Consider the following 27,694-nt stretch of genomic DNA (forward strand, 5'->3'; position numbering starts at 1 on the left):
TGCTTGCAGGGTCTCTGAAGCTCCCATTTCTTTTTCCTCCCTCCCAGGACCCTGCAGCTTGTTTTGGCTTCTGAGCATCTCGCAAAGGATGAAAGAGGCTGATCCTGCAAACCTAGCAAGGATGGAAGGGGGAAGATGGACGGTTGACTTGGTCAGGCTGCCTCCTGCATCTCTCCCCCAGACAGTTGAGCATTCCCTCCCAGGACCCTCAGAGAGATCTGGTGAGTTGCAATGGATAAGAGAAGGGGGAAGGGGTGGATAGAGCCAGGAGGGGGAAAGCACATTGGCAAGGGGAGAAGATGGAGAGGAGAGAAAAGGCAGGAAGAAGGGAGTAGAGAGGCCTTTTCCCATGCTCCTCTTAGTTTCTGGAATCTGCTTTCATAGAGAAGCAAGAAACCTTTTTCCTCTCACGGGGTTTTGATTTTGCATGTTTCCTCCCCACTACATGCTTAAATGATGATGATGACCTAAACTAATACAGAAATATGGGGAAGGGGTGTTGTGGGAATGCTTTCAATAATTATACATTATTTATTTATTTGAAACATTTCTCCCACTTTTATTTTTTCTAGACAATCATAATAATTTATTAAATTTATATTATTACCCTTCATTCAAAGGTGTTCCTTGAAACCCTAAAAAGCATTTCCCCCTTTGCTCCAAAGCAGGTGGTGCAGAATATCAACAGAACTCTGCAGAATGTGGAATGAACCTTATTGATGGTGGAAAACGTAAAAACCATCAACAGACTGACACAGGGGGAAAACCATTTCAATGTAATGAGTGTGGAAAGAGCTTCAGTGAAAGGGGAACACTTAGAAAACATCACCGAATTCACACGGGGGAAAGACCATTTAAATGTATGGAATGTGGAAAGAGTTATAGTCGTAACGACATTCTTAAACTACATCAGCTAATTCATACAAGAAAAAAACAATATGACTGTGTGGAATGTGGGAAGTGCTTCAGGGAGAGTGGAAAGCTTACAAGACATCAACGGACTCACACAGGGGAGAAACCATTTAAATGTATGGAGTGTGGAAAGAGCTTCAGTCAAGGTTCAGGCCTTATTTTACATCATCGAACCCACACAGGGGAGAAACCATTTAAATGTATGGAGTGTAAAAAGAGCTTCAGTGAAAGGGGAACACTTAGAAAACATCAACGGACTCACACAGGGGAAAAGCCATTTACTTGTATGGAGTGTGGAAAGAGCTTCCGTCATGCTAATTCACTTAGAGTACATCATCGGACTCACACAGGGGAGAAACCATTTGAATGTCTAGTGTGTGGAAAGTGGTTCAGCCGAAAGGCACACCTCACTTCACATCAGCGAACTCACACGGGAGAGAAACCATTTAACTGTTTGGAATGTGGAAAGACTTCCTCTGATAGTGAAATGCATGCACAACATCAACGAACTCACACAGGGGAGAAACCATTTAACTGTATGGAGTGTGGAAAGAGCTTCAGTCAGAGTGGAGCCCTTTTGAGACATCAGCAAACTCACACAGGGGTTAAACCATTTAAATGTGTGGAGTGTGGTAAGAGCTTCAGTCAAAATTCACATCTTACTTTACATAAACATACTCACACAGGGGTAAAACCCTTTAAATGCTTGGAGTGTGGTAAGAGCTTCAGTCAAAATTCACATCTTACTTTACATAAACATACTCACACAGGGGTAAAACCCTTTAAATGCTTGGAGTGTGGAAAGAGCTACAGTCAAAATTCACATCTTACTTTACATAAACATACTCACACAGGGGTAAAACCCTTTAAATGCTTGGAGTGTGGAAAGAGCTACAGTCGACGTGATAAACTTAGTAATCATCAGAGAACTCACACAGGAGAGAAACCATTTAAATGTATGGAGTGTAAAAAGAGCTTCAGTGAAAGGGGAACACTTAGAAAACATCAACTAATTCACACAGGGGAAAAGCCATTTACTTGTATGGAGTGTGGAAAGAGCTTCCGTCATGCTGGTTCACTTAGAGTACATCATCGGACTCACACAGGGGAGAAACCATTTGAATGTCTAGAGTGTGGAAAGAGCTTCAGTGATAATGGCACACTTGCTTCACATCAGCGAACTCACACGGGGGAGAAACCATTTAAATGCTTGGAGTGTGGAAAGAGCTTCAATCGACATCATAGACTTCGTGAACATCAGAGAACTCACACGGGGGAGAAACCATTTAAATGTATGGAGTGTGGAAATAGCTTCAGTCAGAGTGGAACCCTTAGGAGACATCAGCAAACTCACACAGGGGAGAAACCATTTAAATGTATGGAGTGTGAAAAGAGCTTCAGTCACAGTGGAGCACTTAGAACACACCAGCAAACTCACGCAGGGGTGAAACCCTTTAAATGCTTGGAGTGTGGAAAGAGCTACAGTCGACATCATACACTTCGTGAACATCAGAGAACTCACACGGGAGAAACCATTTAAATGTGTGGAGTGTGGAAAGAGTTTCCGTCAGAGTGCACGCCTTACTTTACATAAACATGCTCACACAGGGGTGAAACCCTTTAAATGCTTGGAGTGTGGAAAGAGCTACAGTCGACGTGATACACTTAGTAAACATCAGAGAACCCACACAGGGGAGAAACCATTTTAATGTGTGGTGTATAGTAAATGTTTCACTCGATGTTCATTCCTTTAAAATAGAATTGTAGAATTCTAGAGTTGACCCTGGACAAAATTTGAGGGATTTTTGGATGGGGCACTGTGGAAACACATTCACTGTATTTTGTTCACTTCCCTGGAACAATGGGAAGTGAACCCCCTACAATGCAGATTCCCCCCCCCAATGTGGGGCTCAAATCCATGACCCTGAAATTAGGAGTCCTATGCTCTACCAACTCAGCTATGCATGCCAGTTTATTCCATTCTACCCTTTTGTTAGTCCAGTATGTACTCTTTTGTTTATTCATTAATAACCTGCCTTTCCACCAATCCGCTCAGGGTGGTGTATACCCTCTGCTACATTTCACCATCACAACAACCCTGTGAGGCAGTTCAGGCTGAGAAGCAGTGACCTGCCCAAGGGCACCTAGTGGGCTTCATGGCCAAGTCTCCCAGGTCTTAGTTCAATATTCTAGCCAGTGTACCATACTGCAGTAGGTATGAGTATGGGCAGCAGGGCACCTTATACTATTTGACATCTTTTGTGGGAATGATACACTATTATACAATTGGCGGAGTTGAGATTTGATGACATATAAGGGTCTCTTTCGGGCCTGTGATTCTTCATTGGTGAGGAAAAATATGCAGCTAAATATAGCATGGAAATATAGGCTTTAACACTGTTGGGGCTTTTGGTTTTAACTGGAAAAGCCTCCAAACCAGTATAGCACTTGGAGTGGTGTCCAGCAACGCTTCCTGCTGCGTTTCCCTGCTTCTCCAGTGCTTTTGCAGAGTTGTTCAAACTTCAAACTTCTTCTTGCACAACGGTATGTGTGCCTTTCTTGCCATCAATTAAACTCCCACAAAGTCCAGCTTGTTTCAAGTCAAGCAAGCTTTATTTACAGGCATATAAATCACGGAAAGACATCACCTTGCCGACAAAGGTCCGTATAGTTAAAGCTATGGTTTTCCCAGTAGTAATGTACCGAAGTGAGAGCTGGACCATCAAGAAGGCTGATCGCCGAAGAATTGATGCTTTTGAATTATGGTGCTGGAGGAGACTCTTGAGAGTCCCATGGACTGCAAGAAGATCAAACCTATCCATTCTTAAAGAAATCAGCCCTGAGTGCTCACTAGAAGGGCAGATCCTGAAGTTGAGGCTCCAGTACTTGGGCCACCTCATGAGAAGAGAAGACTCCCTATAAAAGACCCTGATGTTGGGAAAGATGGAGGGCACAAGGAGAAGGGGACGACAGAGGATGAGATGGTTGGACAGTGTTCTCGAAGCTACTAACATGAGTTTGGCCAAACTGCGGGAGGCAGTGAAGGATAGGCGTGCCTGGCGTACTCTGGTCCATGGGGTCACGAAGAGTCGGACATGACTGAACGACTGAACAACAACAACAAAAATCACGGAGCTTCTCTCCCGGGCTTAAGGAAGAAATGTTGCCCGGTCAAAAGCGAAAGCAGGACTGAAAAAACAGCGCGTCACATAAATCACATAGGCTTCGCATACAGCAGATACCCCGGGTGTTGTGACACATCTTCCCTGTTGGAGGGGTGAACTGTTGAGCTTATTTAACCCTGAAAGCTCCAAACCTCACAAAGACCTTTAAGATACGCCAAAGCTTCACTCTTCCCTTGGCATAGGAAGAAACACATTTGGTAAGCTAAAAATGGTTTACTTACAAACTCTCCAAAGTTCAGGTTCATGTGATTTTCCATACATGTCTGAAAACACAGGCAGTAAAATTTGGCTTAGCTACAGTGGTAAAAGTTTCTAAACTATAATAATAGTGTGTAAGAGCTAGGTGAGCTTTTTTTTTACACAATGAGCTTCTCAGGTAGACTGGGAGAGAACAGCAAGGCCGATTGCCTAGTTCTTCCCAAGGTGAGGTAACCATCTTCCCACAAATTTAGAATTAGGACAAGTACCATATTTTTCGCTCCATAAGATGCACTTTTTTCCTCCTAAAAAGTAAGGGGAAATATCTGTGCTTCTTATGGAGCAAATGGTGGTCCCTGGAGCTGAATTTCCCAGGGGCCAAAAGAGGATCATGCTTTTTATTTTACAAAGAGAAAAGGGGGTGTTGAAAGGACCCCGCTCAGCAGCTGAGCAGCAAGAGATCGGGAGAGAGGTAAGAGTCCTGGCTCCCTTTCAGCCCCGCCCTCCATTGTTGAATGTGCTGCAGAGGGAGGTTGTTTTTTCCCCCCAGCAACATGTGACTGGCTGATTAGATTATCTGTCTGGAAACTGTAGAAAAGGCTCCCTTTCCTTTAGAAGCTGCAGAAATGTGAGTTGAACTCCATAAAAACGGGGCTTTTCCTCTTTGCTTTTCCCCCTTTGCAAAAGGAGCTTTGCTTTTCCCCCTTTGCAAAAAAAGCTGCAAAACTTTTAGCTGATCCTCAAAAAAACCCAGGGCTTTTCCCTTTGCAAAAAAAGCTGCAAAACTTAGCTGATCCTCAAAAAAACAGGGCTTTTCCCTTTGCAAAAAAAGCTGCAAAACATTTAGCTGATCCTCAAAAAAACAGGGCTTTTAGAGGAGGAAAACCAGAAAAAAATATTTTTTATCTTGTTTCCTCTAAAAACGAGGTGCGCCCTATGGTCTGGTGCGCCCTATGGAGCGAACAATACGGTATGTTAGAGTATCAACTCACACGTGGTCCAACAGTCTTTAAACTAATGAGCCACCTCAACTATTCTTGTATTTTGACTCTCTCATTAGCCCTGTCAACATGGTCAATGATCAGGGATGATAGACAAATCAGTGCTAGCCCTCCTGTGCACAGACCCACTGAAATAGATGTAGAATACTAAAAGGATAAATATTCAAAGAGAGACATGCAGATACAAGCTGTGTCTGCAACTGCATCTATATTCTGCCTCACTAGTTGCATAAAAATGTAGCTATAGCTACCATAACTATAAGAGAACTACTGCTCTATATTTTCACTCCCACAATAATAATTGCATGTAATTGGGGTGCACGTGTGCTTTCAAGATCCACAAGAGTTTTGCACGTTCCCAAGTAAGCCTTCTGCCTCCAAAAGCTGGAGAATCCTAACCATATAGGTTGAAGCTCCTTGCAAGCTCCCTGGTGTTTCAGAAGATATCCTAAACATTTTAATAGTTAGTGCTGTGTCTGTATACTTCCATGTCCTCCAGTCCAACTTCTTTCAACACCTTTACACCGCTTTCTTCACCTGGGCGTGTTCTTTGGTGTTTAGGATGTGCTCTGCACTTGTACAGTTTCTCCCACAAAGGCCTTGTGGGTTGCACGTTGGACCACGCCGGTCTAATTCACCAGATGCATGCCGTGATGCTGAAATGAACTGTAGTCCAGGGGGGGAAATTATATCATCATAAATTAGCTTCTTTGTAGATTTGCACTTGTGGTATGAATACACCAGATACAATACACCATATAATTTTGGACTGCCCTCTCTTCGACATTCTTTGCGGAGAGATCTACTGGAGTCTCCTTTGAAGCTTAAAGTATCTACTTGCAATGAATTTGTACTCCAGTACAGTATCTGTTGATTATATACTCAACTACTGAGATCGTAGATTCCTAGAGTTGGAAGAGACCACAAGGGCCATCCAGTCCAACCCCCTGCCAAGCAGGAAACACCATCAAAGCATTCCTGACAGATGGCTCTCAAGCCTCCGCTTAAAGACCTCCAAAGAAGAGCTCTTTGGAGGTTTTAGAAGATATTTAGCCGAGATTTTATAAATTAAATTTAAATTTTTATTTAATGGTGGCTGCTGAGTCTTTTATACATTTTATGTGTTTACTGTGTCTGGATTACCAATGTTTTATAGATGTCTTTATCCCCCCTCTATTTCATGATTTTATTGTCTAAATCAGGCTGAATGAATGAGTATATTACATTGTTGGCGCATGAGCATCTACTTTTAGGTTTCATTTTCTTTCTGCAGCAGAGTTGCTTTTACAGAAAGGTTTTCCTGCATCTTTTATTTCCTTACAGCAACAGCAGCAGCAGCAGCATTCCAGCTATCGCTTAGTGAAATTCACATTACAGCAATAAAAAACCATTTGGTTCTGTTTCTCAGAGTCTTTTATTATTTACAAAACTTTACACTGGTCATTTTTTTTAATATAAATTTTTATTGAAAAAGTTTTAAATCCATACAAATTATCAACATTACAATCAAATACATTTCCCCCCATTCCTCCTCCCCCCGCCCTCTCCCCCCTCCAAGACTTCTCCCAGCTCCCATAACTGTTTTGTTGGTATATGTTATTTCTGCATGTAATACACCTGTAAATATTATTTTCATATTATTCAAATTCATGTTGTACCAATAAAATTTGTGTATGTTCATTCAATTCCTACCAGTGATTCTAAGTCCATTTATGTTTTTTTCAAATTGCTTGTAAAAAGTCCCCATTCTTCCTTGAAGTCCTGATTGTCCTTTTCACGCAATTTATATCTTACTTTTGCCAATTCCGCATAGTTCATCAATTTTTCTTGCCATTGTTCCTTCGTTGGTGTTTATTCTTTTATTCTTTCTTCCATCCTTGTGCTAGCAAAACTCTTGCCGCAGTTGTAGCATACATAAATAAATTCTTGATCTTTTTTGGATATATCTTGTTCTAGAATTCCTAATAAAAAAGCTTCTGGCTTTTTAACAAAAGTCCTTTTAAACATTTTTTTTTTCAATTCATTATAAATCATTTCCCAATTTTTTAAAATTTCTCTACATTCCCACCACATATGATAAAAAGTCCCTTCTTTTTCTTTACATTTCCAACACATAGAATCATAGAATCATAGAGTTGGAAGAGACCACAAGGGCCATCCAGTACAACCCCCTGCCAAGCAAGAAACACTATCAAAGCATTCCTGACAGATGGCTGTCAAGCCTCCGCTTAAAGACCTCCAAAGAAGGAGACTCCACCACACTCCTTGGCAGCAAATTCCACTGTCAAACAGCTCTTACTGTCAGGAAGTTCTTCCTAATGTTTAGGTGGAATCTTCTTTCTTGTAGTTTGAATCCATTGCCCCGTGTCCGCTTCTCTGGAGCAGCAGAAAACAACCTTTCTCCCTCCTCCATATGACATCCTTTTATATATTTGAACATGGCTATCATATCACCCCTTAACCTTCTCTTGTCCAGGCTAAACATACCCAGCTCCCTAAGCTGTTCCTCATAAGGCATCATTTCCAGGCCTTTGACAATTTTGGTTGCCCTCCCCTGGACACGTTCCAGCTTGTCAGTATCCTTCTTGAAATGTGGTGCCCAGAACTGGACACAGTATTCCAGGTGAGGTCTGACCAGAGCGGAATACAGTGGTACTATTACTTCCCTTGATCTAGATGCTATACTCCTATTGATGAAGCCCAGAATTGCATTGGCTTTTTTAGCTGCTGCATCACACTGTTGACTCATGTCAAGTTTATGGTCTACCAAGACTCCTAGATCCTTTTCACATGTACTGCTCTCAAGCCTGGTGTCACCCATCCTGTATTTGTGCCTTTCATTTTTTTTGCCCAAGTGTAGTACTTTACATTTCTCCCTGTTAAAATTCATCTTGTTTGCTTGGGCGCAGTTGTCTAATCTGTTAAGGTCATTTTTAAGTGTGATCCTGTCCTCTGGGGTATTAGCCACCCCTCCCAATTTGGTGTCATCTGCAAACTTGATCAGGATGCCCTCAAGCCCATCATCCAAGTCATTGATAAAGATGTTGAATAAGACTGGGCCCAAGACAGAACCCTGTGGCACCCCACTAGTCACTTCTCTCCAGGATGAAGAGGAGCCATTCATGAGTACCCTTTGGGTTTGGTCAGCCAGCCAGATACAAAACTACTGAATGGTAGCATTGTCTAGCCCGCATTTTACCAGCTTCTTTACAAGAAGTATCATGGGGCACCTTGTCAAAGGCCTTGCTGAAATCAAGATAGGCTACATCCACAGCGTTCCCTTCATCTACTAGGCTTGTAATTCTGTCAAAAAATGAGATCAGATTGGTCTGACATGACTTATTTTTCTGAAACCCATGCTGACTTTTAGTGATCACGGCGTTCCTTTCTAGGTGCTCACAGACCGTTTGGTTAATGATCTGCTCTAGAATCTTTCCTGGTATTGATGTCAGGCTGAACAAAGACATTGGATTCTTATCTCATTATACATGACAAAGCTATCTTTAGCCATCTCTCCCCTTGCTTTTTTCTGTAAGACCAATTGTAGTCGTTAACAGCCGTCAACAGGTTTTCCACACCTATCAGCCAATCACCCATTCCCACCACCCTTCTGAGTAATATCCCTCCCTACTCTCTCACTATATATAAAGGTCTGGTGACTTCTATTTCAGTGTACCAGAAGAAGTGTGCATGCACATGAAAGCTCATACCAAGGACAATCGAAGAAGAGGAGGAGGAGGAGGAGGAGGAGTTTGGATTTGATATCCTGCCTTATCACAACCCAAAGGAGTCTCAAAGCAGCTAACATTCTCTTTCCCTTCCTCCCCCACAACAAACACTCTGTGAGGTAAGTGGGGCTGAGAGACTTCAAAGAAGTGTGACTAGCCCAAGGTCACCCAGCAGCTTCATGTGGCGGAGCAGAGAAACGAACCCGGTTCACCACACTGGCTCTCAACCACTTAGTTGGTCTCTAAGGTGCTACTGGAAGGAATTTATTTTTTATTTTCTTTTGACTATGGCAGACCAACACGGCTACCTACCTGTAATCAAGTACATTACAGTCCTTTCAACATTATACTGCAAGTTCAAATAGATCCAGTTACAGGTAGGTAGCCATGTTGGTCTGCCATAGTCAAAACAAAATAAAATAAAAAATTCCTTCCAGTAGCACCTTAGAGATCAACTAAGTTTGTTCTTGGTATGAGCTTTTGTGTGCATGCACACTGGTATCTGAAGAAGTGTGCATGCACACGAAAGCTCATACCAAGAACAAACTTAGTTGGTCTCTAAGGCAGTGTTTTTCAACCACTGTTCCGCGGCACACTAGTGTGCCGCGAGATGTTGCCTGGTGTGCCGTGGGAAAAATTACTTTATATGTAGTCAATATAGGCACAGAGGACCAGCGTTGCCACCGCCGCCACCGCCGCCGCTTCTCCCTCAGGAAAGCTCTTTATTTCGCTCCCCACCACAGTATCCCCCTTCCCACGCCTGAATCTACCAGGCGCGGCGGCGGCGGCGGCGAGCTGAGAGGAAGGAAGGCAAGAGCCGCGACGGCACCGGCAGCTTCTCCGCCTCCTCCTCCGCCTCCTCCTCCTCCTCAGCTGCGAGGGAAGGAAGAGGCGGCGGCTCCCTCCCCCCTCCCGAGGGGCCCCGCGGCCCTCCGCCTCCGCGCCCCCGTCCGGGGCGAACCGAGGGAGATGCCCGTGAAGAAGAAGCGCAAATCCTCGGGGCAGGCGGGGGACGAGACGGGCCTCAAGAAGTGCAAAATCAGCAGCTACTGCAGGTCTCAAGCTTCTAGTAAAGTGATAAGCGGTGAGGAGCATTTTTCAAGCAAGAAGTGCCTGGCTTGGTTTTATGAATATGCAGGTGAGGATGAAGTGGTAGGGCCAGAAGGAATGGAGAAATTCTGTGAGGACATTGGCGTTGAACCTGAAAATATTATTATGCTAGTTTTAGCCTGGAAACTGGAGGCTGAAAGCATGGGATTTTTTACAAAGGAAGAATGGTTAAAGGGGATGACCTCATTACAATGTGACTGCACAGAAAAGCTGCAGAGTAAATTTGATTTTTTGCGCTCGCAACTGAATGATATTTCAACATTTAAGAATATCTACAGATATGCCTTTGATTTTGCAAGGGATAAAGACCAGAGAAGTCTGGATATTGACACTGCAAAATCTATGTTAGCTCTTCTGCTTGGAAGAACGTGGCCTCTGTTTTCAATATTTTACCAATACTTGGAGCAGTCAAAATACAGAGTAATTAACAAAGATCAGTGGTACAATGTGTTAGAATTCAGCAGAACTGTCCATGCAGATCTTAGCAACTATGATGAAGATGGGGCATGGCCTGTTCTTCTTGATGAATTTGTGGAGTGGCAAAAGGTTCGCCAAGCATCATAGCAAGAGCAGCTTTGAAGAAGGTGCTGGATCTTGTGATGTTGCAAAAACTGAGTCAAAACCAAGGGTTGCGTTCACATCCTTATGAACTTTAGTCATTTTTTCCCCTTTTATTTTTAAAGGAAGCCTTGTTACATGTGAAATGGGCATTGAACCACACCTCATCTGAGACTGAAAATTGGAGGGTTTCGTCTTAAGTTTCTAGCATTTCAGAACAATAAAGATTCAGATTTGTAACAGTCTTTATATATATATATATATATATATATATATATATATATATATAGGCACAGAGTTATTTTTTTAAATATTTTCTAATGGTGGTGTGCCTCGTGATTTTTTTCATGAAACAAGTGTGCCTTTGCCCAAAAAAGGTTGAAAAACACTGCTCTAAGGTGCTACTGGAAGGAATTTTTAATTTTATTTTGTTTTTTCAAAAAAGTGTGTGGCTTCTCTTGTGCAAAAAGCAAATGCTGTTATTGTATAAGATGTATAAATGAGATGTCACAGGTACTAGCCAATTCCTCATAAAACTGGCCAATCAGTAGTGTGCACAGCATGTTTCTGCTGCAAATTGACAGAACCGTGGGGATTTGCCATGTCCTTGTCTGACACTCACCACTACACCACCCTGCCTTCCTGAAGTCCTTCTGCGTTGGGGTAGCTATATAAATTTAAGTAGGTAAATACGGAGAAAGCAAAATGTAGCATAGAGAAGGATCTGAAATATTTTCCTTGAAGTGTAAATGTGTTTCATTCTGGATTGTTTTATTTGATGTTTTAATGTGTTGCAAACAGATTTGAGATTTTTTTTCTTTTAAAATATAAAGTGGAATAGAAATGAAATTAATAAGAATGATTTCCAGAGCGGGTAGCTTTGTTAGTTTGTTGCAGCAAACAGAAGTCTTGTAGCACCCTAAAGGCAAAAAAATTCATTACAAAAACTATAGTCTCCTATTTCATCAGATACATGGTATTATCCTGAGTTACAGGTAGACATATACTTATGGTTGTGTCTGGAGTCAGAAAGAAATAGGATGCAGAAAAGTTTAAAGGGTAAAGGGACCCCTGACTGTTAGGTCCAGTCATGGACGACTTTGGGGTTGCAGTGCTCATCTCGCTTTATTGGCCAAGGGAGCCGGCGTACAGCTTCCAGGTCATGTGCCCAGCATGACTAAGCCGCTTCTGGCAAACCAGAGCAGCGCACAGAAACACCGTTTAACTTCTCGCCGGAGCGGTACCTATTTATCTACTTGCACGTTGACATGCTTTTGAACTGCTAGGTTGGCAGGAGCAGGGACTGAACAATGGGAACTCACCCCGTTGCGGGGATTCGAACCTCCGACTTTCTGATCGGCAAGACCTAGGCTCTGTGGTTTAACCCACAGCGCCACCCGCAGAAAAGGATAGATGAGGATAATTATTTTATTAATAGATGTTTTCACACACAAAAATCACTAGTTGGCATTGGGAATCCGATTAGCCCACATATTGTGAAAAACATCCACTGTCGTGATTCTGTCACCAAACCGTGGTAACTTGGTTCTTTTGAAATCCAGAGAGACAAGTGATATCTGTATGCTATAGGACTTTCAGTAAGACACGTTGGAGTCCAGATCTGGGTTTACACACCTTTCATGTAACATTTATTTCGTATAGTCAAGTATACCTTAATACATTGGTACCAAGAGGTGCAAACACTCACGCATTCATACAAATACTCAGAAGGCCCATCACGTGGGTTGATCAAGCCTCACGCAAGAGCTGTGCATGTCGGGTTGTAGCGCTGGTCCCGGCAACATTGAGGGCAGACAGAGTGTCCTTTTTATAGTCTTCTTCCTCCTTTGGCATCTGTGGGTTGGCTTGTAGAAGGACAGAGTCTCCACGGTTCTTTTCCTGTTCTCCTGCTGGACCAGTTACCTTTGCTGTTGTACTTAAGAGATGCATACGTGTTCCAGGCCTTTATCATCCATCCATGGCCCACCGCCAGTTCCTCATTGTCTTTGTTCTTTTCAGAGGATATTTCTTACTGTTGTTCATTGCCAGTTCCGTCCTGTTTTTATCAGGGGTTTTTTGCTTTCTGTAGGCAAAACCAATGTTCTTTTGGACACGGTTATACATTCTTCCTTGATAAAAAGAGTTTCTCACTTCGCCTGTCAGCATATCATGCTTTGCAAATTCTCCATGCTAGTCTGCCTTTGAAGTTCATTTGTTCCAGAGAAGTGAACAAAATATAGCGAATGTTTCCAGTGCCCCATCCAAAAATCCCTCAAATTATGTCCATGGTCAACTCTAGAATTCTACAATTCTATGTAAAATAATGAACATCGAGGGAAACATTAACTATACTCCACACATTAAAATTGTTTCTCCCTTGTGCGAGTTTTCCGGTGAAAACTTTTATCAGGTTGACGGAACCTCTTTCCACACTCCAAGCATTCAAAGTGTTTCACCCCTGTGTGAGTATGTTTATGCAAAATAAGGTGTGTCCTGAAGGAAACTCTTTCCATACACCATACATTTAAATGGTTTCTCCCCTGTGCGCGTCCGATGATGAATATTAAGGGTGCAACTTTCACTGAAGCTCTTTCCACACTCCATACATGTAAATTGTTTCTCTCCTGTGCGAGTATTTTTTTATTCTTCCAACTGAAGCTCCTTGAACACTCCAAGCATTTAAAGTGTTTCACCCGTATGAGTATATTTATGTAAAGTAAGCTGTGCACTCTGATGGAAACTCTTTCCACATTCCATACATTTAAATGGTTTCTCCCGTGTGAGTTCTCTGATGTTTACGAAGTTTATCACGTCGACTGTAGCTCTTTCCACACTCCAAGCATTTAAAGGGTTTCACCCCTGTGTGCGTATGTTTATGTAAAGATAGATGTGAATTTTGACTGAAGCTCTTTCCACACTCCATACATTTAAATGGTTTCTCCCCTGTGTGAGTTCTCTGATGTTCACGAAGTTTATCACGTCGATTGAAGCTCTTTCCACACTCCAAGCATTTAAAGTGTTTCACCCCTGTGTGAGTATCTATATGTAAAGAAAGGTGTGCACTCTGACGGAAACTCTTTCCACACTCCATACATTTAAATGGTTTTACCCCTGTGTGAGTTCGCTGATGAGTAGTAAGATGTGAATTTTGACTGAACCTCTTTCCACACTCCATACATTTAAATGGTTTCTCCCCTGTGTGAGTTCGCTGATGTGAAGTAAGTGAGCTGCCAAGACTGAACCTCTTTCCACACTCCATACATTTAAGTGGTTTCTCCCCTGTGTGAGTTCGTTGATGTTGTGCATGCGTTCGACTATCAGAGGAAGTCTTTCCACACTCCATACATTTAAATGGTTTCTCCCCCATGTGAGTTCGCTGATGTAAAGTGAGGTGTGTCATTCGGCTGAACCACTTTCCACACTTTAGACATTCAAATGGTTTCTCCCCTGTGTGAGTCCGATTATGTACTCTAAGTGAACTAGCATGACGGAAGCTCTTGCCACACTCCCTACAAGTAAATGGCTTTTCCCCTGTGTGAATTAGTTGATGTTTTCTAAGTGTTCCCCCGTCACTGAAGCTCTTTTTACATTCCATACATTTAAATGGTTTCTCCCCTGTGTGGGTTTGATGATGTAAAATAAGGCTTGAACTATGACTGAAGCTCTTTCCACACTCCATACATTTAAATGGCTTCTCCCCTGAGTGACTTCGATGATGAATATGAAGGCTCCAACTTTCGGTGAAGCTCTTTCCACACTCCATACATTTAAATGGTTTCTCTCCGGTGTGAGTCCGTTGATGTCTTGTAAGCTTTCCACTCTCCCTGAAGCACTTCCCACACTCCACACATTTATATTGTTTTCTCCCTGTATAATAATAATAATAATAATAATAATAATAATAATAATAATAATAATAATTTATTTGTACTCCGCCCATCTCTGGAGTACATCTCTGGGCAGCTTCCAACAAATATTAAAAATTTATTAAAATATCACACATTAAAAACTTCCCTAAACAGGGCTGCCTTCAGATGTCTTTATGAATTAGTTGATGTAGTTTAAGAATGTCATTATGACTATAACTCTTTCCACATTCCATACATTTAAATGGTCTTTCCCCCATGTGAATTTATCGATGTTTTCTAAGTGTTAACCTTTCACTAAACCTCTTTCCACACACAGTACACTTAAAAGGTTTCCCCCCCGTGTAAGTCTGTTGATGGTTTGTAATGTTTCCACCATCAATAAAGTTCATTCGACACCTGCTTTGGAGCAAAGGGGGAAATGCTTTTCAGGGTTTCAAGGAAACCCCTTGCCAATGTGCTTTCCCCCTCCTGTCTCTATCCATCCCTGCCCCAAATATCTTATTCATTGCAACTCACCAGGTCTCTTTGAGGGCTCTGGGAGGGAATGCTCAACTGTTTGGGGGAGAGATGCAGGAGGCAGCCTGACCAAGTCAACTGTCCATCTTCCACCTTCCATCCTCGCTAGGTTTGCAGGATCAGACTCTTTCAAACTTCCAAGGGAGCTCAGAAGCGAAAACAAGCCACAGGTTCCTGAGAGGGAAGAAACAATGGGAGCTTCAGAGACCCTGCAAGCATTTTCCTGCCCCAGACATTTAGCTGTTGAAGGGGAAGTCTTTCACTGTTTCTGTGGTGAAAACCCAGCTGCCTAGATGGCTGGGATATAAATAATAACATTATTGTTACTGTTATTATTGTTGTTGTGATGATGACGACGACAACTAGAGTCGTGCCTGGAAGAGGATCTCCTTGAGAAAACTAAAGGACAAGAATTGGTGGAAATTATAATTTATCTAGGAGACCATTGTAAAGAGATGAAAACATTAGCAGGATTTTAACCTAACTTGTAAGGTATTCAAGATCATGGATAATTCAGATGGATAGAAAAATATGGACAATGGACTGATATGCAGTTGTAGGTGGTAATATTATGACCCAGGGAGGGGATGGTGGGAAGTCACGAGATGCAGAGTAGTCTCTGTTTATGGATTTTTAATTTATTTGGTTATAAATGTATTTGCTATTTTATTTATTTATTTATTTATTTTAAAGAACCTTGTCCAAGAAGGGGAGATCAGTCTGCAGTGGAAATAGCACCTAAAATTCAAAAGCCTGGATGGTTTTCCTCTTCACCACCTATCTATCGATCCATCCATCTGTGTACCTATCTCCACTCTCCTGGAACTCACCAGATCTCTCTGACAGTCCTGGGAGAGAACAGTCAGAGGTCGTGTCAAGGGATTCAGGAGGGAGCCTGACTAGGTCAACCGTCCATCTTCCTCCTTCCATCCTCGCTAGGTTTGCAGGATCAGCCTCTTCCATCCTTCCTGAGGAGCTCAGAAGCTGCAGGTTCCTGGGAGGGAGGAAGAAGCAAAGGGAGCCTCAGAGCCCCTGCAGGCATTTTCCTGCCCCAGAGGTTTAGCTGTTGAAGGGTAAGTCTCCCTTTGTGTGGAGTTGTTGTTGTTCAGTCGTTCAGTCGTGTCCGGCTCTTCGTGACCCCATGGACCAGAGCACGCCAGGCACCCCTATCCTCCACTGCCTCCCGCAGTTTGGCCAAACTCATGCCAGTCGCTTCGAGAACACTGTCCAACCATCTCATCCTCTGTCGTCCCCTTACCACACACCAGTTACATGGTGAAGGAGGGGTGCCTTCCTCTTCAAATCCACCATGCAAGAAAACCCAGCTGCCTAGACATATCATCATCATCATCATCATCATCATCATCACAATAATTCTTATTTCCCCACCCATCTGGCAGGGTTTCCCCAGCCACTCTAGCCACCACAGGAAGAAAGACAAAAAAATCTGTAGGAAGAAATATCTGGATATAAAAATGAGAAGAGAGATGGGGGGGGTGCTTATAATATGTAGAAGAAAGGAAATTAGCAGTATGAACCCTGGAAAGTGGGGGAGGAAAGTCGACATTAAATGTGTATATTATATTTGGGTGAATGTCAGTGTGTTATTTGTAAAAAGAAAAATGGAATTTATTATAAAATTCCAGAGAGGGGCATCCTGTTAGGCTGCAATGGATTATAATGGATTGCTTTGAAGTCAATTCAGCACCAATAGTAATAATAAAGAATCCGGCGCCCCCCCCACCGCCCTGCGCATACTTTGCCAGAACAAAGGCAGCAACCCTAAGCAATTCTGACCCACGTGGACCGAAGGGCTGAGTCGGTGTAAGGCAGCGTCCCACGTCTGGATCCCCCAGAAGCTCCGGCTTCTCCACCAGGAGGAGGCGGGCACCGATCCAGCTTCCAGGGAAGAAAGGCTTGTGGGGGGGGGGGAATAGGACGCCCCTCGCCTCGTGTAGGGATGTGACTTAAAGGAGATTCCCGGGCAGGAGCAAGAAGGCTGGGCTTCCCTCCCAGAGATCCTTCCATTCCTCCCTCGGCCCCCCAATATCCTCGTATTCGGGTCCCCCACCCACGAAATCTCCCCTTTGGCACGACTCACCCCTCGCCATGCGCGTAGCATCTCTCCCGCGCGCACCTTGCTCTGCATCAGGAGGGACCACCCAAGACGAGGGGGGCGGGGCGTGGAGGTGGGGGGGGGAAACAGAGGGAGGGTCCCTTCCCAGGCCTCTCTAGGCAGGCGGGATCTCTCCCTTTAACCCTTCCGTGGGCTCCCTCTCCCTCCCCAACAGTACTACCTGCTAGTACCTCCCCAGTTGCGTTTTCCGTGTCAAGGCAGGAGGAGCTATCCGGATCGATCGCGCAGAGAGGGGCGCTGGACTTGAGGCATCGGTGCAAAAGCAGCCTGGCTGGAGGATAGGGGCCCCCGTGGGCATCACTTTAAGGGCAACACACACACACACACACACACACGTGTTGGGGGTGTGTGCGTGGCATCAAATGCTCTTGCGGAAAGATGGACCACGCTCAGGATGCAAGCACTTTGCAAAGGGGTCTCTGAAAGAACATGGCAAGATCTGTAACCTAAGAGCAGGGGTAGGCAACCTAAGACCCGTGGGCCGGATGCGGCCCAATCACCTTCTCAATCCAGCCCGCGGATGGTCCAGGAATCAGCGTGTTTTTACATGGGTAGAATGTGTCCATTTATTTAAAATGCATCTCTGAGTTATTTATGGGGCATAGGAATTCGTTCATTTCCCCTCCCCCCCAAAAAAAATATAGTCCGGCCCACCACTTGCTCTGAGGGACAGTGGACCGGCCCACAGCTGAAAAAGGTTGCTGACCCCTGCCTAAGAGCGTCCCCCTTCCCCTCCCACCATGGCATCTTTCCTTTCCCCCTCGCTTACCTGCCTGGCTTGGCATGTACTTCCTTATAAAGGCTTACCTGCCTTCTCTCTGCGTTAGTGGGTTTAATAATAATAATAATAATAATAATATTTATTATTTGTACCCCGCCCATCTGGCTGGATTTCCCCAGCCACTCTGGGCGGCTTCCAACAAAAATAAGAATACATTAAAAAATCACATATTAAAAGCTTCCCTAAACAGGGCTGCCTTCAGATGTCCTCTAAATGTCTGGTAGTTGTCTATCTCTTTGACACCTGAAGGGAGGGTGTTCCACAGGGCAGGCACCACTACCGAGAATGGCCCTCTTCCTGGTTCCCTGTAGTTTTGCTTCTCAATACACTGAGGGAACTGCCAGAAGGTCCTCGGCGCTGGACCTCAGTGTTCGGGCAGAACAATAGGGGTGAAGAAGCTCCTTCAGGTATACTGGACCGCGGCCGTTTAGGGCTTTGAAGATCAAGACCAACACTTTGAATTGTGCTCGGAAACGTACTGGGAGCCAATGGAGATCTTTCAGGACTGGTCTCGGCGGCTGACCCCAGACACCAGTCTCGCTGCCGCATTCTGGATTAGTTGTAGTTTCTGGGTCACCTTCAAAGGTAGCACCATGTAGAGCGCATTGCAGTAGTCCAAGTGGGAGATAACCAGAGCATGCACCACTCTGGTGAGACAGTCCATGAGCAGGTAGGGTCACAGCCTGCGTATCAGATGGAGCTGGTAGACAGCTGCCCTGGATACAGAATTAACCTGCCCCTCTGTGGACAGCTGTGAGTCCAAAATGACTCCCAGGCTGCACACCTGGTCCTTCAGGGGCACAGTTACCCCATTCAGGACCAGGGAATCCCCCACACCAACCCGCCCCCTGTCCCCCAAGAATAGTACTTCTGTCTTGTCAGGATTCAACCTCAATCCATTAGCTGCCACCCATCCTCCAACCGCCTCCAGGCACTCACCCAGGACCTTCAGTGCCTTCACTGGTTCAGATTTAAAAGAGAGGTAGAGTTGGGTATCATCCGCATATTGATGGACGCCCAGCCCAAACCCCCTGGTGATCTCTCCCAGCGGCTTCATATAGATATTAAAAAGCATGAGGGAGAGGACGGAACCCTGAGGCACCCCACAAGTGACGGCTCAGGGGTCTGAACACTCATCCCCCACCACCACTTTCTGGACACAGCCCAGGAGGAAGGAGCGGAACCACTGTATAACAGTGCCCCCAGCTCCCAACCCCTCTAGACAGTCCAGAAGGATGTTATGGTCGATTGTATCAAAGGCCGCTGAGAGATCCAGCAGAACTAGGAAACAGCTCTCACCTTTGTCCCTAGCCCGCCGGAGATCATCAACCAGCACAACCAAGGCAGTTTCAGTCCCATGATGAGGCCTGAATCCTGCTTGGAAGGGATCCAAATGGTCCGCTTCCTCCTGGTGTGCCTGGAGTTGTTCAACAACCACCCGCTCAATCACCTTGCCCAAGAATGGAAGATTTGAGACTGGGCGATAGTTGGCCATATTGGCCGGGTCTAAAGATGTTTTTTTAAGAAGCGGTTTAATGACCGCCTCTTTCAGCGGGTCTGGGAATGCTCCCTCCTGGAGGGAAGCATTCCAACCCCGCAGAGCCCATCGCCCAGCCCTTCCCGGCTAGCTTTTATAAGCCAGGATGGGCAAGGATCAAGGAGACAGGTGGTTGGTTTCACTCGTCCAAGCAGCCTGTCCACATCCTCGGAGGTAACAGATTGGAATTGATTCCATGCAACTTGACCAGACAGGGCTCTGGCACTCTCCCACCCCAGCCCTGCTCCCACGGAGCCCCTCCTAGGAGCCATGGGGGCTTCCCTCCCACCCAATAAAATATTGGAGAGGGATGGGTGCTTCCCCTCAATTCGATGGGCATTGCCATTCACACGGGGTGTGTGCACTGCGCCATGTGATCCATTATGGGGGACGGAGATTACCTGGACCCCTGCAATATTTTATTCGTTGACGCCCCCAATATGTTGTATTATTTTTACTTTGGCAACCTGCCTTTCCTACAACAAGCTGCGGGCAATGTATACACTTCTTCTCCCCTGTTATTCCCACAACCAACCTGTGACAGGGGCATTGCCCCAGCGCAGCCCAACACTCCTCTCCCATGGTTAGAGGAACCAACCATGGAGGTTGTATTTTTTTTATAAAAAAAATTATGCTTTTCAGATTTATACATTTCATCAAATTTACAATCATCTTAACATTTCATTTTTTCCCAAAAATTTATTAAATTTTTAAACAATTGGCAGGGGGTTGGACTGGATGGCCCTTGTGGTCTCTTCCAACTCTATGATTCTATATATATATAAATGTTCCCATTGTGTGCGCGGCGGACACCGATGTTCTCCGTAACCGCTGGACCAAAGCGCATCAAATTAGTACAAAGCGTAACATGACCATCAAGGAAGGATCTGGCATCATAAAAATTAAAAAAAAACACACCTGTAATGCCTAAAATATAGAATAAAGGCCCAAAAAAATGGCACATGCATTAGACATCACCAGCAAAACAGCACCCGCTAGCGACGGCTATACTGGTACTGCAGTTGAAAAGCTAGACCTTGGCTCCACAATTTGATGTCACTAGCAAATACTGGAACTGCAGCTAATACAGCTTCCCCCTGGCAGAGCTCCATCAGCCATTTGCAATATCACAAACCGGTTATTGAAAAGGGGGGGCCGGAAACAGGGTAATTGAAAAGGGGGGCCGAAAATTGAAAAAGGGGGTGCCGCAAAGAGGGTAATTGAAATGGGGGGGCCAAAAAGAGGGTAATTGAAAATCGGGGGGCCAAAAGAGGGTAATTGAAAACGAGGGGGGCGAAAAGAGGGTAATTGAAAATCGGGGGGGCCAAAATAGGGTAATTTTTCCCCCTCTATTTTTCCTTTTCTTTATTTTTCATTTTTATTCTTCTTCTCTTTTCTTTCATACCACTTTTATTTTTATTTTTTTATTTTTTTATTTTTTTATTTTTTATTTTTTCCATTTTTTTTTCTTTCACTTTTCTTTTCTCTTCTTTTCTCCCCCCCTTTTTTGTTCTTTTTTGTTTTTGTTTTTGTTTTTTTTTGTTTAATATTCCCCCCCCCACTAAAAAAAGGATGAGGTAAAAAGTAGTGGATACAGAAGGAGAAAATAGGACACAAACAACTCATAAGTATGGTATTTAATTTTATTAAAATGTATGGGTAAGAATTGGTTTGATAAATAACGGGATAAGATACTTATTTATCTTTGATATGTATTTGTTATCGTGTGATACTTCTGTTGATTGCTAATTTGAACTTTGTTCTTTCTTTTTTTTCTGAATAATAAAATTGCAATAAAAAATTTTAAAAAAGAAAAGAAAGAAAATGGAGGGTGCCGCAAACTAAATCAATACAATCATAAAAAATACCATTTAAAAAAAAAACCCACAGCAATGCGTGGCCGGGTCAGCTAGTACAACACACAATAACAAACAAAACAAACAATACAATACAATACAATTCAATACAACAAAGTCATAAAAATAAAAACAAAAAATACTTATTTAACTCTAACTATCTTTCTTTAATAACATTGTGGGTTGACATCCTCTCACCCTCTCCTTCTGCGTTCCTTATATTTCATCTTTAGTAATTTCTTTACATTTTAAAAATCATTAATAATGTAATCTTTTGCCTTATCTATTATTCTTATCATTGCTTCTATCTATTTCTACATCTTATATTCTTCTATATCTGCTGCCTATCTGATCTTCCAGCTTATTTCTTAAATACTAATCTTAACATAAGTCCTTAAATAAACTTTAAATTTCTTCCAATCTTTCTCCACCACGTCGTCCCTTTGGTCTCAGAGTTTCCCGGTCAGCTCAGCAAGTTCCATATAGTCCATCACTTTCATCTGCCATTCTTCTACCGTCAATATTTGTTCTGTCTTAATCATCTTAATATTTCAAAGCTTGACCTCTTTCTCTCTCTTTCCAAAGTTCCTTAAATTTATTTTTAATATCTTTTGCATATCAAAAGCAAATTAAATTGCTCATTTATTCATCCACTTTACATATAGACTCTTATAATACTGCAGGTTATTACTATAATCCTACAAATGTTCTTATCTGTTTACAGTTTATCTGTAAATATTCAATAAATTATTTCCATTCTTTTATAAAAAGTTTGTTATCTTGATTTCTTATTCTTCTGGTAAGTTTCACCATTTCTGCATATTCCATAAGTTTTTGTATCCATTCTTCCTTTGCTGGGACTTCTTTCCATTTTGGGGCAAGTAAAATTCTATACAATTTCTATAGAGTTTACGTAGTTCCATTCTTAGAATTCCCCCCCCAAAAAAAAAGATTCTGGATTTTTTTTTTACAAATGTTATTTTAAACATCCTTTTCAATTAATTATGTATCATTTCCCAAAACAAAATAAAAAATAAGAAATTCCTTCAAGTAGCACCTTAGAGACCAACTAAGTTTGCTCTAGGTATGAGCTTTCATGTGCATGTACACTTCTTCAGATACACTGAAACAGAAGTCACCAGACCCTTCTATATAGTGAGAGGGTGGGGTATTACTCAGATGGGTGGTGGGAATGGATGATTGGCTGATAGGTGTTGAAAACCTGTTGACGACTGTTAACGACTGCAATTGGTCTTGCAGGAAAAGGCAAGGGGTGAGATGGCTAAAGATAGCTTTGTCATGTATAATGAGATAAGAATCCAATGTCTTTGTTCAGACCAGTCTCTCCGTGGTTTTGAGTTTGGTAATGAGTTGCAATTCAGCAACTTCTCTTTCCAGTCTATTTCTGAAACTCCTTTGTATTAAGACAGCTACTTTGAGATCTTGTATAGAATGTCCTGGGAGACTGAAATGTTCTCCTACTGGTTTCTCTGTCTTGGGATTCCTGATATCAGATTTATGTCCATTAAACCTTTGGCGTAGGGTTTGGCCTGTTTGTCCAATATAGAGAGCTGAAGGGCACTGTTGGCATTTGATTGCATACACAATGTTAGAAGATGAGCAAGTAAATATTCCTGAGATGGTACGTTTGATGTTGTTGGGGCCAGCAATGGTGTTGTCCGGGTTTATGTGGCAGCAAAGTTGGCATCTGGGTTTATTGCAGGCTCTGGTACCAGTGTCTGTGTTGAGTCCTGTTGTTGTATTATTGTGGGTGAGGAGTTGTTTAAGATTGGGTGGCTGTCTGTGGGCGATGAAAGGTCTTCCTCCCAGAGCTTGAGAAAGAGAACTGCCATGGTCTAGGAGCGGTTGTAGATCTCTGATGATGCGTTGTACTGTTTTAACTTGGGAGTTGTATGTGATTACTAGTGGTGTTGTTATTTGCTTTTTTGGGTCTGTCTTGCAGCAAGTTCTCTCTGGGTATCAGTCTGGCTCTGTTGATCTGTTGTTTAACTTCATCAGGCGGATATTTTAGTTCTAAAAAGGTTTGCTGTAGATCTCTTAGGTGAGAGTCTCTGTCTGTAGAGTTGGAACAGATGCGGCTGTAACGTAGGGCCTGGCTATATACAATGGATTGTTTGGTATGTTTGGGATGGTAGCTAGAAGCATGTAGATATGTTTGTCGGTCAGTTGGTTTACGGTATAAGGTGCATGCACACAAAAGCTCATACCAAGAACAAACTTAGTTGGTCTCTAAGGTGCTACTTGAAGGAATTTCTTATTTTTTATTTTGTTTTGACTATGGCAGACCATCAAGAAGGCTGAACGCCGAAGAATTGATGCTTTTGAATTATGGTGCTGGAGGAGACTCTTGAGAGTCCCATGGACTGCAAGAAGATCAAACCTATCCATTCTCAAAGAAATCAGCCCTGAGTGCTCACTAGAAGGACAGATCCTGAAGTTGAGGCTCCAGTACTTTGGCCACCTCATGAGAAGAGAAGACTCCCTAGAAAAGACCCTGAAGCTGGGAAAGATGGAGGGCACAAGGAGAAGGGGACGACAGAGGATGAGATGGTTGGACAGTGTTCTCGAAGCGACTGGCATGAGTTTGGCCAAACTGCGGGAGGCAGTGAAGGATAGGCGTGCCTGGCGTGCTCTGGTCCATGGGGTCACGAAGAGTCGGACACGACTGAACGACTGAACAACAACAACAAATGGCAGACCAACACGGCTACCTACCTGTAACTGCATCATTTCCCAGTTAGCTTTAACCTTACTACAAGTGGTTTTCCACTGTGTGAATTCGCTCATGTTTCCGAAGTGCTCCACTAGCAATGAAGCACTTTCCACAATCCATACATTTATAGGGTTTCTCCCCTGTGTGAGTTCGTTGATGTAGTCTAAGGACTCCACTATGACCAAAGCTCTTCCCACACTCCATGCATTTAAAGGGTCTCTCCCCTGTGTGAGTACGTAAATGCCCATGAAATACGGAGCCTTCTTGGAAGCTCTTCCCACACTCCATACATTTAAAGGGTTTCTCCCCTTTGTGAGTTCGTTGATGTTTTCTAAGGCTTCCACTATGGCCAAAGCTCTTCCCACACTCCATGCATTTAAAAGGTCTCTCCCCTGTGTGAGTTTGCTTGTGTGCAGTAAGGATTGATTTAAAGCCAAACAACTTTCCACACTCATTGCATTGAAATAGGTTTTCCCCTGTGTGAGTTTGTTGGTGCAGTTTAAGCCTAAATTTTTGTCCAAAGCTCTTTCCACACTCATTACACTGAAATGGTTTTTCCTCTGTGTGAGTTTGTTGGTGCCGTTCAAGCGTACATTTCCGACCAAAGCTCTTTCCACACTCATTACACTGAAATAGTTTTTCCGCTATGTGAGTTTGTTGGTGCTGTTTAAGCGTCCATTTCTGAACAAAGCTCTTTCCACACTCATTACATTGAAATGGTTTTTCCCCTGTGTGAGTTCGTTGATGTATCTTAAGCTTTGCATTTCGATCGAAGCAGTTTCCGCACTCCATGCATTTAAAGGGTCTCTCCCCTGTGTGAATTCGTCGGTGCTGTTTAAGCGCATCTTTCCGAGCAAAGCTCTTTCCACACTCCTTGCATTTAAAGGGTCTCTCCCCTGTGTGAGTTCGCTGGTGTGTAGTAAGGTGTGATTTCAGGCTGAACGACTTTCCACACTCCATACATTGCCATGCCTTCTCCCCCGTGTGAGTTCGTTGATGTCTTGCAAGTTTTCCTTCGACACTGAAACATTTCCCACATACCATACATTTTAAGGGTTTCTCCCTTGTATGTGTTTGTAGATGTCTTGAAAGGTCTCTACCTTCCCTGAAGCACTTTCCGCATTCCATGCATTTAAAAGGTTTCTCCCCTGTGTGAGTTCGCTGGTGTGCAGTAAGGCTTGATTTAAAGCCAAATGACTTTGCACACTCATTGCATTGAAATGGTTTTTCCCCTGTCTGAGTTCGTTGATGTATCTTAAGCTTTGCATTTTGATCGAAGCCGTTTCCGCACTCCATCCATTTAAAGGGTCTCTCCCCTGTGTGAGTCTGTTGATGTCTAGTAAGGTTTGATTTGAAGCCAAACGACTTTCGACACTCATTACACTGAAATGGTTTTTCCTCTGTGTGAGTTTGTTCGTGCCGTTCAAGCGTACATTTCCGACCAAAGCTCTTTCCACACTCATTACACTGAAATAGTTTTTCCGCTGTGTGACTTTGTTGGTGCTGTTTAAGCGTCCATTTCTGAACAAAGCTCTTTCCACACTCATTACATTGAAATGGTTTTTCCCCTGTGTGAGTTCGTTGATGTATCTTAAGCTTTGCATTTTGATCGAAGCAGTTTCCGCACTCCATGCATTTAAAGGGTCTATCCCCTGTGTGAGTTCGTCGGTGCTGTTTAAGCGCATCTTTCCGAGCAAAGCTCTTTCCACACTCCTTGCAATTAAAGGGTCTCTCCCCTGTGTGAGTTCGCTGGTGTGTAGTAAGGTGTGATTTCAGGCTGAACGACTTTCCACACTCCATACATTGCCATGCCTTCTCCCCTGTGTGAGTCTGTTCATGCCGTTCAAGCGTACATTTCCGACCAAAGCTCTTTCCACACTCATTACACTGAAATAGTTTTTCCGCTGTGTGAGTTTGTTGGTGCTGTTTAAGCGTCCATTTCTGAACAAAGCTCTTTCCACACTCATTACATTGAAATGGTTTTTCCCCTGTGTGAGTTCGTTGATGTATCTTAAGCTTTGCATTTTGATCGAAGCAGTTTCTGCACTCCATGCATTTAAAGGGTCTCTCCCCTGTGTGAGTTCGTCGGTGCTGTTTAAGCGCATCTTTCCGAGCAAAGCTCTTTCCACACTCCTTGCAATTAAAGGGTCTCTCCCCTGTGTGAGTTCGCTGGTGTGTAGTAAGGTGTGATTTCAGGCTGAACGACTTTCCACACTCCATACATTGCCATGCCTTCTCCCCTGTGTGAGTCTGTTGGTGTCTAGTAAGGTTTGATTTGAAGCCAAACGACTTTTGACACTCATTACACTGAAATGGTTTTTCCTCTGTGTGAGTTTGTTGGTGCTGTTTAAGCATATGTCTCTGACCAAAGCTCTTTCCACACTTGGTACAATTAAATGGTTTTCCCCCTGTGTGAGTTTGTTGAGGGCTTGTAAGGTTTCCACTGTCAATAAAGCTGATTCCACATTCTGCAGAGTTCTGTTGATATTCTGCACCACCTGCTTTGGAGCAAAGGGGGAAATGCTTTTAGGGTTTCAAGGAACATCTTTGTATGAAGGGCGATATATAAATTACATAAATTATTATAATTGTCTAGAAAAAATAAAAGTGGTAGAAATACACACACACACACACACACACACACACACACACATATACACATATATATTGTTCCCATTGCGTGCGCGTCGGACACTACCTTGCTCCGTAACCGCTGGACCAAATCTCATCAAATTAGTACAAAGCGTAACCTGACCATCAAGATCTGGCATCATAAAAATTCAAAAAACCCACACCTGATATACCTAAAATAAAGAATAAACGCAAAAAAGTGGCGCACACATTAGAAATCACCAGCTAAACAGCGCCCTCTAGTGATGGCTATACTGGTACTGCAGCCACAAAAGCTAAACATGGGCACCACTATTATATGCCACAACTGGTATTGCAGCTAATACAGCTTCCCCCTGGCAGAGCTCCGTTGGCCATTTGCAATGTTGCAAACCGGTAATTGAAAGGGGGGGGCGAAAAGAGGTTAACTGAAAACAGGGAGGGGGGAACGGAAAAGAGGGTAATTGAAAGGGGGGGCCGATAAGAGGATAATTGAAAGGGGGAACGGAAAAGAGTGTAATTGAAAACAGGGGGGCCAAAATAGGGTAATTGAAAACGGGGGGGAGAGAGAAGGGACAGACGGAAGTTGAACAGAGGAACTTCTTCAGTTTCACAAAATCATTGAAGGGGGGAACAGAAAAGAGGGTAATTGAAAACGGGGGGGAGAGAGAAGGGGCAGACGGAAGTTGAAGAGGAGAACTTCTTCAATTTCACTAAATCAATACAATCATCAAAAAAAAAAACATAAAAACCACAACGGTGGCCAGGTCAGCTAGTAATCTATAATTACTGAAAGCATTCCCATAACACCCTTTACCCATATTCCTGTGTAGTCAGGGAGGAAACATGCAAAAACCAAAACCCTGTGATAGGGAAAAGGTTTCTGGCTTCTATATGACAGCAGATTCCAGAAACAAAAACGAGGAGAAGAAGAAGAAGTTTGGATTTGATATCCCGCTTTA

At 43.4% G+C, this 27,694-nt stretch overlaps 4 protein-coding genes across 4 annotated transcripts; 2 read left to right on the forward strand and 2 right to left on the reverse strand.

Annotated features, from left to right (window-relative positions):
* The first annotated feature begins 862 nt into the window (after positions 1 to 862).
* On the forward strand, positions 863 to 2,621 carry LOC117042574 (oocyte zinc finger protein XlCOF6-like). Its single transcript, XM_033142113.1, is given in 2 exon segments — positions 863 to 2,439; positions 2,441 to 2,621. Coding segments are annotated over 2 exon segments (1,758 nt in total).
* Positions 2,622 to 9,993: 7,372 nt separating this feature from the next.
* Positions 9,994 to 10,852, forward strand: LOC117042802 (DCN1-like protein 5). Its single transcript, XM_033142452.1, has one exon. It carries the CDS (start codon positions 9,994 to 9,996, stop codon positions 10,696 to 10,698), a length of 705 nt encoding a protein of 234 aa, XP_032998343.1. The 3' UTR covers positions 10,699 to 10,852.
* A 2,246-nt stretch (positions 10,853 to 13,098) lies between these two features.
* Positions 13,099 to 14,242, reverse strand: LOC117042826 (zinc finger protein 2 homolog; the record flags this gene model as incomplete). Its single annotated transcript, XM_033142483.1, has 1 exon — positions 13,099 to 14,242. A coding segment is annotated over one exon (789 nt), but the record flags the coding sequence as incomplete, so codon positions are not given.
* A 9,880-nt stretch (positions 14,243 to 24,122) lies between these two features.
* Positions 24,123 to 26,514, reverse strand: LOC117042189 (oocyte zinc finger protein XlCOF6-like). The gene has a single exon (XM_033141708.1). The coding sequence runs from the start codon at positions 26,475 to 26,477 to the stop codon at positions 24,162 to 24,164; it is 2,316 nt and encodes a 771-aa protein (XP_032997599.1). The 5' UTR covers positions 26,478 to 26,514; the 3' UTR covers positions 24,123 to 24,161.
* Positions 26,515 to 27,694: the final 1,180 nt, after the last annotated feature.

The sequence above is a fragment of the Lacerta agilis genome, chromosome 2 (genome assembly GCF_009819535.1).
Source record: "Lacerta agilis isolate rLacAgi1 chromosome 2, rLacAgi1.pri, whole genome shotgun sequence".
NCBI lineage: Eukaryota > Metazoa > Chordata > Lepidosauria > Squamata > Lacertidae > Lacerta > Lacerta agilis.